At 47.8% G+C, this 13,466-nt stretch overlaps 1 protein-coding gene across 7 annotated transcripts in view; it reads right to left on the bottom strand.

Annotated features, from left to right (window-relative positions):
- The window catches only part of SLC15A4 (solute carrier family 15 member 4), a 32,058-nt gene extending 21,975 nt beyond the window's left edge, over positions 1–10,083 (bottom strand). For 5 of the 7 annotated variants that reach the window (XR_014825645.1, XR_014825646.1, XR_014825648.1 and 2 more), the window contains exons 1-2: positions 9,492–10,063; positions 1,416–1,711 (exon numbers count right to left, since the gene is read on the bottom strand). Coding sequence is in view for 3 of the 7 variants with exons in the window: in XM_003359076.5 (XP_003359124.4) it covers positions 1,416–1,711; positions 9,492–10,016 (821 nt within the window). In the remaining 4 variants the exon portion in view is untranslated. 7 annotated transcript variants of the gene reach the window in all.
- Between the last annotated feature and the right edge of the window lie 3,383 nt (positions 10,084–13,466).

Below are 13,466 nucleotides of genomic sequence, written 5' to 3'. Positions count from 1 at the left end.
TTCTGCGACTGGAGCTGTCCTCGCTGAGGCAAGAGGCCTCACGTGGCTGTCAGCGTCTAGCTCAGGGAGGCCTGGATCCAAATACTCCCTGAGAAGCTGGACTCCAAAGGGCCCACAACTTTTCTGGGATGATGGACATATGCTGACTCCCCACTGCACTATGGTCACACGATGGAATAAATCTGTCAGAATTCCCAGAAGTGGGGGAGTTCCCGTCGTGGCGCAGTGGTTAACGAATCTGACTAGGAACCATGAGGTTGCGGGTTCGGTCCCTGTGCTTGCTCAGTGGGTTAATGATCCGGCGTTGCCGTGAGCTGTGGTGTAGGTTGCAGACGCGGCTCGGATCCTGCGTTGCTGTGGTCTGGCATAGGCCGGTGGCTACAGCTCCGTTTCGACCCCTAGCCTGGGAACCTCCATATGCCGCGGGAGCGGCCCAAGAAATAGCAAAAAAAAAAAAAAAAAGACAAAAAAAGAATTCCCAGAAGTGTACAGCTACATATTAAGTCCTACTTGAGTAAGTAATGACCAAAAAACCCTGAGGTCTCTTCTTGAGCTAAGTTCCAGATTTGTCTTTATTAATCTGCATCTAGTTTGCCCAGGACTTCCCCGGGACCTGGGACTTTCAGCTTTAAAACCCCAGCTTGTGGCATACAGCACTAAAACTGAGAAGTCCCCCGCACATGGGATGCTGGGAGTTCCCTACCTGCATCTCACAACTCTGCTAGCATGTCCTCCTGTCAGAGAGCGGCTGATGTGACTGCTGGATGATGGGCTGGCGCTGACCTGCTCGGCTGTTAGTCCCAAGTGAGAGGCAGCAGCTTACTGCTTAAAGAGCACAGAGAGGCACCTACAAAGTAAGCAACTGCTTGCATTTTTCACTCAAATGACTGTCAAAGCAAAATAAGGAGTGTCATACTATCTTCAATGCTCCCAGTAAATTTCTGCCTTGATCATCATCACACAACAAGCAGCTGGGGAGTTTCCTTGTGGTGCAGTGGGCTGGGGATCTGGTGCTGTCACTGCAGCAGCTCAGGTCACTCTGTGGTGTGGGACTGATCCCTGGCCTGGGAACTTCCACATGCCTGGGGCAAGGCCCAGGATTGGCGGGGGGGAGGGGACAAAATTAAAAAAAACTAAGCAGTGGCGAGCCTTCATCTCAGCAGCAGTGACAGGAAGGCAATGAGCAGGTTAGAAATTAGAAGCACAAACTCGGGAGTGAGGCTGTGGTCATCTTTAGGATGGAGACGGCATTGGCACACCCGGCTCCTGGGGCTGCCGAGAGACATTGACACCTTAGTCCAGTGCTCCCCCCAACCCCACACATAGTAAGCACAGGATAGGCACAAGCCAGCACTCTATCTCTGGTGGTTGCCAAGTACCAGTGAAACAGCCTGTGATGTGAATAACACACTCACCCACTAGGACTGTGTTCTCTGACTCGTTTTTGGGGACGGCACGAATACAGCAGGATCTTGAACATGTCGGTGAAGGCACTGCCATCGGGAGGTTTAGTGATGAAGAAGGTCTGGCCGCAGAGGAAGACCATGAAAGCGACGCCGATACACACAGTAGGGATGACGTAGCCAGTGACAAAGCTGACGTTCTGCTGAATGTAGGCGATGCCTCCCAGCGAGACAATTGCTCCCAGGTTAATGCTCCAATAAAACCAGTTAAAAAATCTTCTCGCAGCTTCTGGACCTCGGTCTTTAACCTAAAATAACAGGAAGGAAAGGGCTTAAAAATGTGATCATCCTTGAGGATGAGAAACATTTGTGATGTTTTTATACATTACAAGCTATATTTTTATTTCAATTACTTCTGTCATCACAGACTTTAAAAAACTCAGCACATGGGAGTTCCCGTCGTAGTGCAGTGGTTAACGAACCTGACTAGGAACCATGAGGTTGTGGGTTCAATCCCTGGCCTTGCTCAGTGGGTTAAGGATCTGGTGTTGCTGTGAGCTGTGGTGTAGGTTGCAGACGCGGCTCGGATCCTGCCTTGCTGTGGCTCCAGTGCAGGCCAGCGGCTACAGCTCCGATTCGACCCCTAGCCTGGGAACCTCCATATGCCGCAGGAGCAGCTCAAGAAAAGGCAAAAAGACAAAAAAAAAAAAAAACCCAAAAAAACTCAGCACTTGGATTTCCTGTTGTGGCGCAGTGGAAATGAATCCAACTAGGAACCATGAGGTTGCAGGTTCTACCCCTGGCCTCCACTCAGTGGGTTAAGGATCCAGCATTGCCACGAGCTGTAGCACAGGTCACAAATGCAGCTTGGATCTGAGGTTGCTGTGGCGTTAAGGCCAGCAGCTGTAGCTCTCATTGGACCCCTAGCCTGGGAATCTGCATATGCCATGGGTGGGGCCCTAAAAAGCAAAAAAAATAAAAAAAGAAACAGAGCACAATCAAGATGTCATTTACAGCTATATTCAAGGCAACTCTGACCAAAAAAAAAAAAAAAAAAAAAAAAAAATGTACCTTACACTTTTATTTACTACAGAGTACAGGTAGTGTTGCTCTTAACTACGCTTAAATCCCCCAAATGCTAGAGAGCCTCTCCACATAAGGCCTGTGGACTTCCTCCTGGGGAACCGCCTGGTTAGAGAACAAAGACTCTCAGGAGTTGCTGCCTTGGAACTTTTGTTCTCTCCTCGAGTGACAGGTTATGAAGAGGTTGGACAATTTGTTCCAGTAACAAAGATCTGAACTCTGATCCACATAGCAATCCCCTCTTCTAAGAAACAAAGGAGGTTTTTCAATGGAGGACCAAACAACCAATTACGAGACACTTATCTTCTTAGCAGTCGTATTATGGGATATGACACTTTAACCTCTACTTTTTAAGATTAAAGTACAGGTGTAAATATACAGTCGAAATTGTGCACCCTCCAAAAAAGATTCAACTGAAAATGATTAAACATGGCTATTGTGATGACAAGTAATATGCCTGGAGTAATGATCTGGTAACCACCGTCTCAGACTGAAAATCTGAATTTTTAAAAAAAACACACCTTCTAGGGAACTTAAACTTGACTTCCTTCCACCCATGTCAGGGAAGAGCAGAGGCCCAGAGCCAAATGCTGGCACAACTACTGAATCAACGATGTGTATGGAGCACGTCCTACATCTCTATTTCTAAGACAGACAGCTCTTCATGAGGACACAATGCGTTTAAATGTTACTAAAACGGACTCAAATATTCACGCTATCCTGGAAATAGACCAGAGAGAAGAAAAAACTGTAAGCAGATGAATGGTTACACAGAAAATATATATAACTAAAGATATAAAAAGAAGTAATGGGGGAGAGCAAGCTTAAAAGGGAAGAGGGAGATCCCAGTGTGGCTCAGCAGTAACGAATCAAACTAGTACCCATGAGGATGCGGGTTCAATCCCTGGCCTTATTCAGTGGGTTAAAGGATCTGGCATTGCTGTGGCTATGGCATAGGCCAGCAGCAGCAGCTCCAATTCAATCCCTAGCCTGGGAACTTCCATATGCTTCAGGTGCAGCCCTAAAAACAGCCAGTAAACACAGTATCTAAAATTACCACAGAGGAGTTCCCATCGTGGCTCAGTGGTTAACGAATCTGACTAGGAACCATGAGGTTGTGGGTTCAATCCCTGGCCTTGCTCAGTGGGTTAAGGATCCGGCGTTGCCCTGAGCTGTAGTGTAGGTGGCAGATGCGCCTTGGATCCCATGTTGCTGTGGCTCTGGTGTAGGCCAGCGGCTACAGCTCCGATTAGCCCCCTAGCCTGAGAACCTCCATATGCCGCAGGAGCGGCCGTAGAAAAAGGCGCGGGGGGGGGGGGGGGGAAGACAAAAAAAACAAATAAATAAAATAACCTCAGACAACTGAGGTATATTACGGCCCTTCCCATCGTCCACAGTGCACTACACAATTCCTGGCAGATTGGCAGTCAACTTCCTTGAACTTCTAAGTGTAATTCGCCATAATTACTTTAGAAACCTTAGCCTATTACTAAGGCCCTAAATAACCACCTACCAGTCATTTTTTGGAACAAATAGGAAGCTGGCTCCTATAAACTGTAGATCATATGCCTCCGTACCCTGGACTGGCACCTCCCTTCACGTCAGTCACATTACCTCACCACTGTGCGCTGGCCTGGTGCCCTACTCAGCCAAGGGTAAACAAGACTATCACGTGACCAGTCAGAAGACACAGCTGCCGTCAATTCAGAGGTACAACTAAAGGAACAGAACCCTGTGGCGTAAGTCAGTTAGTAAAAAATTCCTTAAAATGCAGGAGCGTGACCTTTTTTCTTCCAGAAAAAAAAAAAATGTATCTTTACTCTCTTTGTAGCCTAAGTTCCTCTTTCAGTTTGCTCTTTCAAATAGGAGTTGCATCCATTTAGAAAGACTGTGACCTTTGAGAAAGGTTAAGCCCTGGGGGGAAAGATGGGGCCGACATGATTTACATCAAAACACATCACCCTCGTAATCTTTGGTGTACGCTTTCTTTCAAAGGTCAGCTGAGGCCTCTTCAGAGCTGCATGGCCTGACCCCATTCACCTCTTACCCAGACTGTTTCCTAGAAGTCTTGTATCACAGACAGGCATGAGTGAGAGAAAAGCATAAAAAGTACCTTAAAAATGTTACTCAGTCATAAAAAAGAGTGAAACAATGCCATCTGCAGCAATATGGATGCACTACTGATTATCACACTACGTGAAGTAAGTCAGATAAGGACAAATACATCGCTTACATGTGGAATCTAAAAAATTATACAAGTGAAGTTATAGACATAGAAAACAAACTTATGGTTACCAAAGGGGAAAGAGGCGGGTAATAAATCAGCAGTTTGGGATTAACAGATACACACCACTATATATGAAGTAGGTAAACAGTAAGACCTACTGTCTAGCACAGGGAATTATCCTCAATACACTGTAATAATCTACAATGGAAAAGAATCTGAAAAAGAACCTACAGCCAAGTGTAACTGAATCACTTGGCTGTTCATCTGAAACTAACATTGGAAAATACTATACTTCAATTAAAAAATAACTATACTTCAATTTAAAAAATTCCTTAAAAACACAAACAGATATCATCAAACTCAGAAGGACCAGGAGATACCAAAAGAACAGGCCATCAGGCCTCATGCCCAGACCTCGGGCTCAGAGCATCAAGTTCCTGCACCCGGCACCCCTGGGGGCTGCCTCTGAAATCCCCCTCAAACACCAGTGGCACCTGGCACAGAGCAAGCACCCTGGCCTAACATTTCCCTTCTAAAATATTTTTCCCAGTGAGATACAATTCTTATACCAAAAAATTCACTCCTTTGAAATGTACAACCCAGTGGTGTTTGGGCTACCCACAGATGTACAACCGTCACCACTGTTTCCACATTTTCATCACACCAGCTTCCCTTCCCCCATCTCCTGACCCCCGACCCCTGAACCAATAATCTAGTCTTAACAGATCTACGAATTCTGGACATTTCATGTAAATGGAATCATATGATATTTGGTGTTTCACGCCTGGCATTTTTCAGTCAGCAGGATGTTTTCAAGGTTCATCCATATTGCAGCAAATATGGTACTTCACTCCTTTTTACTGCTGAAGGATGGTCCACTATATGGAGAGCACATGTGCTTATCCATGCATCCACTGATGGACATCTTTTTGGGGAGTGGGGCGCTCGCCCATGGCACACAGAAGTTCCCTGGTCAGGAGTTGGTATCGTGGCTCAGCATAAACAAACCTGACTAGCATCCATGAGGATGCACGTTTGATCCCTGGCTTTGCTCAGTGGGTTAAGGATCCAGTGAGGTGTGGGGTGGGTCACGACGCAGCTTGGATCTGGCATTGCTGTGGCTGTGGTGCAGGCCTGCGGCTGCAGCTCCAACTCAACCCCAAGACTGGGAACCTCCATATACCATGGTGTGACCCTAAAAAGACCAAAAAAAAAAAAAAAGTTCTCTGGCCAGGAATAGACCCCAAATCACAGAAGTGACAACGCCAGATCTCCAACCTGCTGTACCACCAGAGAACTCCTTCCAAATTTGTTATTTTAAAACAATCTTAAAGACAGAGAAAGTTGAAACAGTAAAGCACACAGTTCTACAGCCTTCATTTACATCCTCAGTTTTTTTTCTACATATATATGAAATATTCTTTTAGGCCTAACCATTTAAAAATAAGTTGCAGGAGTTTCCGTAGTGGTGGGCACAGCAGAAACAAATCCGACTAGAAACCACGAGGTTGTGGGTTCGATCCCTGGCCTTGCTCAGTGGGTTAAGGATCCGGCGTTGCCATGAGCTGTGTTGTAGGTCGCAGACATGGCTCAGATCTGGTGCAGGCTGGCAGCTACAGCTCTGATTGGACCTCTAGCCTGGGATTCTCCATATGCCGTGGGTGTGGCCCTAAAAAGGAAAAATGCAAAAAAAAAAAAAAAAAAAAGTTGCAGCATCATGACATTTTACCCCAAAGATTTCACTGTGAATCTCCTAAAATAAGGCCATTCTTCTACATGACCACAAACAATCATCACATCTAAGAAAATTAACTTCAGTGCCACTTTACCTAATATGTAGTTTATGATCAAATTACCAGAGTTTCACTGTGGCTCAGAGGGTTAAGAACCCAGCATAGTCTCTATGAGGATGTGGGTTCAGTCCCTGGCCTTGTTCAGTGGGTTAAGGACCCAGTGTTGCTGCGAGCTATGGTGTAGGTAACAGATGCAAGTCAGAGCCAGTGTTGCTGTGGTTGGCAGCAACAGGTCTGATTCAACCTCTAGCCTGGGAACTTCCATAGGCCCCAGGTGCAGTGGTTAAAAAAAGGAAGGGAAAACGAAAAAACAGAAAAAAAAAATCAAATTATCCCAGTTGTTCTGAGAAATGGTTTTTAAAGAAGCTGGGCTCTAATCACAAAGCACTTGTTACATTTGGTTGTCAAATTTCTCTGACAGCTTTGAATCTGGAGTGGTCCTCCTTTCTCCACCCTAGTGTCCCCATTAGAAGAGATGAGGCCAATTCTCTTGCAGAAGAGCCCATCTCGTTTTCTTTTTCTTTTTTCTTTCTTTTTTTTTTTTTTTGTCTTTTGAGGGCCGCACTCGCAGCATATGGAGGTTCCCAGGCTAGGGGTCTAATCAGAGCCATAGGTGCCAGCCTAAGCCACAGCCACAACAATGCCAGATCTGAGCCACATCTGCAACCTATGCCACAGCTCATGGCAATGCCAGATCCTTAACCCACTGAGCAGGGGCAGGGATTGAACCCGCAACCTCATGGTTCCCAGTAGGATTTGTTTCCACTGAGCCACAACGGGAACTCCCCCATCTCGTTTTAATGTTCACATCTAATTACACATCAAGAGGGTATAAGTTCTATCGTGCATTCTAGATAACCTCCACATGATCACTTGTCTATTAAGGAGTATTAATTAATCACTTGTCTATTACACACTAGAGAGCATTAACTTTTAAGTCAGACTTTCCCAAACTCAGCTCCCCTACTCACTTGCTATCATCTTAGGCAGGTCAAACCCTCTAAACCTATTTACTGTAAAACAGGGACAATGAGGGGATAGAAATTGTTGCCAGGTTTAGATAAGACAGCCTAGGAAGAAGAGTTCCCTAGTGGCCTAGTGGGTTAAGGATCTAGAGTTGTCACTACTGTGGTGGGTTCGATCCCTGCCCCAGGAACTTTCACATGCTGTGGACGAATCCAAAAAAAAAAAAAAAAAAAAGACAGCCTAGGAGGAGCACTTAACCCACTGACCTCAACACCCAGGGTGCACCTCAGTCCTGCGGCCTGGTCTTTAAAGATGGAGAACTGTACTCTCAGTCCAGTGCCTTCATAGTTGGTCCATGAGCTGAAGGCACCCTAGGGTACACCCATCTCAGTTCAGGTACCCATTACATCAGACCTGGACCCAAACCCTAGCATGACACACTCCTACAGGAGAACAAAATAAATCTCTTTTTGCACCTCTACTTCCTCATTTTAAAACATGGATATGATTCACCTGAGGTTCAAAATCAACTCAAGTATGAAAAGCACATTCCACAATGTAGAGGAAGATGTTAAGAATTCAGGACATTGGGCAACTATTATTTCCAACATCATTATAAGGTGTCACCTTACTGTAATAGGCTTACACAGATATGATTAAAGCTCAGATTCAAAGGTCAGGTTCTTGCATCCTGGCTCAGTCATGCAATAGCTCTGTAACTCTGGGCAAATGATTTAACCTCTCAAGCCTCCATTCCCTCATCTGTAAAATGGGCACAGTGACAGCAGAGGAGCCCTGTGAACTGACAAAGTAGGAGCCTGGATGCATGGTAAGCCCTCCAAAAATGTGCTCTATCAAATAGCTATTTAGGGCAAAGCCCCCTGTACCTCCATAACTCATCCTAAACCCACCATTTCACTCTATGTCCACTGCCCCCATCCTAGTCCCAATCTCTAATCTCTCAGCTGGCCAGTGCAACAGACTCCGATCTGATACACCTGCTGACAGCACCACCCATAGTCCCCAAACTTTTTCTGTGAAGGTGGTTTTCAATTTTAAGTGACAGTCTTGTCACAACTACTCAATTCTGCTATTATACTATGAAAGCATGCATGGCATAGCATAGCCGAGAGGTGACCAGGAATGTGCAGGGCTGTGTTCCAACAAAGCTTTATTCATGAACGATGAAATCTGAGTTTCCTAAGATTGTCATTTGTCACAAAAATATTCACTTTTCTCCAACCATCTGAACCATTTACTTTCTTCCAACCATAAAAACCAGTCTTATTCTTAGCTTGCTGGCCCTCCAAAAACAGGAAGTAGACCAGATTTGGCTGGCAGGCCACAGCTGCCAGGTCCCTGATACAGCTGCTTAATCTTTTAGAAACAGAAATAGGATCATATTACCCCCACTGCTCAAACCCCATAAAGGCTTCCTACTACATTCAAAACAGACCTCAAACTCACATAACCTCACATCATGCAGCCCCTTTCTGCCCCTCAGTTCCCACCTGTTTTTTGTTTGTCTTTTTAGGGCCGCACCCACGGCATATGCATGTTCCCAGGCTAGGGGTCTAATCAGAGCTGTAGCCGCTGGCCTACACCACAGCCACAGCAACTCCTGATCCTTGACCCGCTGAGCGAGGCCAGGGATCAAACCTGCAACCTCATGGTTCCCAGTCAGATTTGTTTCCGCTGCGCCACGACGGGAACTCCTGTTTTTAAGTATACTTGTCACATAAGTTTGAGGTGTACAATACGTGTTGACTTGACACATCTGTATTATTGATTGCAACACGACTGCCATTGTAGATGCTTTGACAACAACATGGGAGTCCCTCTCTTCCCGGCCCCAGGGCCTTTGCACTTGCGGACGCCCAGTCCCTCAACTCCAAAGGCTCCTCCGCAGGAAGGAAGTTACCTCGCTTTGCAGGCCCCCTCGCCAGAGCCCGCCGCACACTTTCCCCGGAGTGTTTGCGTTTCCGGGGCGACCCCGCCCCGCACCTGCTAGGGCCTCACCTGGTCGGCGCCAAAGGGAGTGATGTTGGCCTTGACAGCGCCCACGCCGAGGCCCACGAGCGCCAGCGCTGACAGAGCGGCGGGCGCGCAGTAGCGAGGGGGGGCGTCGGGACATGGCGGCGCAGAGCAGTTGCGGACGCGCGCAGGGCCGGGGACCCCGCAGAGCGCCGTGCGGGTCGAGGGTGCGGCCAGCAACGGGAAGGCCAGCATGCCAAGCAGGTAGAGTGCCAGGCTGAGCAGGATGGCGCGCGCCCGGCCGAGCCGCGCATCAGCCAGCCAGCCGCCGAATGGCGACACCAGATAGGTGAGGCCCATGAAGAGCAGCAGCGCCTGGCTGGCCTGCGCACCCTCCCAGTCGAACGGCGTGCCGTTAAGGAACAGCACTAGGTTGGCCGTGATGCCGTAGAAGGCGGCGCGCTCCAGCAGCTCCGTCAGCAGCACGGCAGCGCACGCCGCGCGCCGGCCCTCGAACGCCGCACGCCGTGCGCCCAGCAGCGGCGCCCGCTCGCCCCCGGCAGCCTCCATGCACCCACTAGCGAACCGCCAGCCCGATGTCCCAGCCGGGTTCTGCCGCCGCCACCGCCCTTCTCGCGAGACTTGCCCCGCCGGCCGCCTCGGCCCGCCCAACGAGCGTCCCTATTGGGCTGGCCAGCCGCAAAGCCGAACGGAACTTCCGGTTCCGATCCGGAAGCCCTCCCTCAGAGATGCCAGAGGGCGGGAGCGTGACCACAGAGAGGTTTTTAAAAGAGAAGTCAGAGGTGGGCGCTCTGAGGTTCCAAACTTGACTAGTGTATTCAGGCTGGCCCCTGCTCCCGCGCCCATCCTCCCGGTCCTCCTGCCCTGGAATGGGGTTTCTCTGTGCTCTGTTGACATTGGGAGCAGATGGTTCTTTGTAGGGTTTGTCCTGTACATTGTAGGATGGTTAATGGCAATCTTGGCCTCTCCTCTCCATTAAATGCAGGTTCTACCCCGCTCCCAGGGTGACAACCAAAACTGTCTCCAGGCATTCCCAAATGATCCCCACTCCCCCGCTCCAAGGAGCAAAATCGCCCGCAATGAAAATCGCAGTCTGAGGAAAAGCCAAGCTCAAAGCTGGTTTCCCTTAAGGATCGGCGTTGCTGTGAGCTGTGGTGTAGGTCGCAGATGCGGCTCGGATCCCGAGTTGTGAGGCTGTGGTGTAGGCCAGCGGCTACAGCTCCGAATGGACCCCTAGCCTGGGAACCTCCGTATGCCGGGGGTGCGGCCCTAGAAAAGACAAAAAGATAAAAAAAAGAAAAAAGAAAAAGAAAACTGGTTTCCTTGTCACATGGATGACCCGTGTCTTCTTTCAGCCTTCAACAGGAATGGTGACTCCTTGTAGGCATTTCTTGACCAAGTCCATCTAAAGTGGATCCCACGCCCATCCATTACCCTGTTTTAATCTCTCCATAGTATCTACCACTTTTTAAAATCTATTCCTTTGTTTTCCAGTTTTTACGTGGTCCCCACAGTTATAAGCTCCATGGCAGCAGGGTTCATGTGTGTCTTGTGCGTGGCACATGGTGGAGCAGAAGAGTGTCCTCCAGAAATGGCTCCCAGCATGGCTCCAGAAATTGGGACCCAGGGCTGCAATGATTCATGTGAAACCATTTCCTCCTCTTCCTCCATCCTTAACTCTAGCCAAAATCAGGATGGAACAGTTGCCTAGGAAGTGGGCTTGCTGGTAGGTCATCTGGGTAAGTATTCCCCCCTTAAAGGCTTGAAATTGGAGTTCCTGTCGTGGCACAGCAGAAAAGAATTAGACTAGGAATGGTGAGGTTGCAGGTTCGATCCCTGGCCTTGCTCAGTGGGTTAAGGATCCTGCATTACAGGGAGCTGTGGTGTAAGCCGCAGATGCGGCTTGGATCCTGTGTTGCTGTAGCTGTGGTGTAGGCCATCAACTACAGAAGGGCTGAAATCACATGGATTAACATGTTTATTTTTTAAAATGTTTAACATCCTCACTGGCTCCTAGCTCAATACTAGCACACACAGGCAGTAGATAAATATTTAATAAATATTTAATGAGGGAATCGTAAATATCAAAATAGGTCTTCCAGGAGTTCCCACAGTGGGTTAAGAATCAGACTGCAGTGGCTTTGGTCCCTGTGGAGGCCTGGATTCAACTCCCTCCCGCAGTGGGTTGAAGATCCTGCATGGCCACAGTCAGATTCAGTCCCTGGCCAGGGAACTTCTATATGCTGCAGGTGTAGCTGAAAAAGAAGAAAAAGCTGAGAGGACTGAGATTTTGTTTGTTTTATCCACTGCTATATTTCTAGAATACAGCACAGCACGTGCCCATGAGAGATATGTGTGGAATTAACTGAATAAATGAATGATTGAATATTTTTTGAATTGTAAATGATCCCAGGAGAACATCTTTATGTTCACCTAATTTTGTCTTGAGACTCCCGTGGTGTTCTATTGCATATATTATATCCTACTTTCACTTAAGATTCCTGCCCAGGATCACACATTGAGAAGACATTAGGACTTAGACTTGATGAATTCACTGGTGGCCTAGTGGTTTAATGATCTGGCATTGTCAGTGCTGTGGCTAGGGGCACTGCTGTGGCTCAGGTCCGATCCCTGACCCAGGAACCACATACCAAGCAGGTGTGGCCAAAGGAAAAAAAAAAAAAGGCAAATTTGAGCAAAAGCCTCAACTAATTCTTTGGGCAGTGCTTCTTCCATACTCCAGCTGATAGGTAAGTCAGCAACTGAGTATCTGTCCTAGGACTGACAGTATGATACACTCAGGCAAAGAGCAGAATAACATTGGCATTAAACATGAAATGAAAATTAAGCCATCACCTTGAAGATCATGATGACTTGGTGCTGAAGCTCTGCCCCAAACAGAGGTGTGGTTTTGGATGACAGCAAGCTAACCCAACTGGATTTTCTCCAGTGTTTAAGAAGTATGAAGCCAGGAGTTTCCATTGTGGTTCAGTGGTTAACGAATCTGACTAGCATCCATAAGGAAGTGGGTTCGATCCCTGGCCTTGCTCAGTGGGTTGAGGATCCAGTGTTGCTGTGAGCTCTGAGGTAGGTCGCAGCCTGAAGCTTGGATTCTGCATTGCAGTGGCTGTGGTGTAGGCCAGCAGCTACAGCTCTGATTCGACCCCTAGCCTGGGAACTTCACATGCCTCAGATGCGGCACTTAAAAAAAGAAGAAGAAGTAGTATAAAGCCAGGTGTAAAGGGGGATGTGGGGGAGGGGAAGGAAGGCAGTCACAGAGCTCAGGATGTGCACCCAGGACTCCTGAGCACTTGTTTCTGGTATGAGGGAGGTCAGCTGTGCACCACCATCTCTGTTCCCCAGGGGGCTGCAAAGCAAATCCAGTGGGCAGAAGTGTTTTCATTTGGTTGCAGTGTTTGAAAGAAATGAGCCAAGAACCACATTTTGCAAGATTTCATTTGTATGAAACATGCAGCATAGGCAACTGTATATAGAGAGAATGCAGACCCGTATGTGATTGCCCTAGGCTGGGGGTTGGGGAGATTGGGGAGTGTTAAATGCATGAACCATGTGGTATGTGAATTCATTCTCAAAAAAAGCGTAATTGGAGTTGCCGTTGTGGTTCAGCAGTTTCAGAACCTGACTAGTGTTTGTGAGGATGCAGGTTCTATCCCTGGCCTTGCTCAGTGGATTAAGGATCTGGCATTGCCGGGAGCTGCAGCACAGGTCACAGATGCGGCTAGGATCCTAAATTGCTGTGGTTGTGGTGTAGGCTGGCAACTGCAGCTCTAATTCTACCCCTAGCCTGGGAACTTACATATGCTGCAGGTGCAGACAAAAAAAAAAAAAAAAAGCCACTACCAAAAAATATATAAATATACAGGCTAACAGTTAATAATTGGGGGGGGGGGTTCACATATTTGGATGCCCTGCCATGTTTGAAAAGACAGAGGAGAGCCCTGGCCACACTGGGACTTAGGGCCGCCTGTGAAGCTAGTG

Source organism: Sus scrofa, chromosome 14 (genome assembly GCF_054392235.1).
Source record: "Sus scrofa isolate SSC_HxYL_T2T_F1_AM1 chromosome 14, Sscrofa_HxYL_maternal_Yorkshire_Landrace_v2.0, whole genome shotgun sequence".
Classification (NCBI taxonomy): Eukaryota; Metazoa; Chordata; class Mammalia; order Artiodactyla; family Suidae; genus Sus; species Sus scrofa.
Note: the sequence above shows the minus strand (reverse complement) of the source record. Positions and strands in the feature narration are given on the sequence as shown.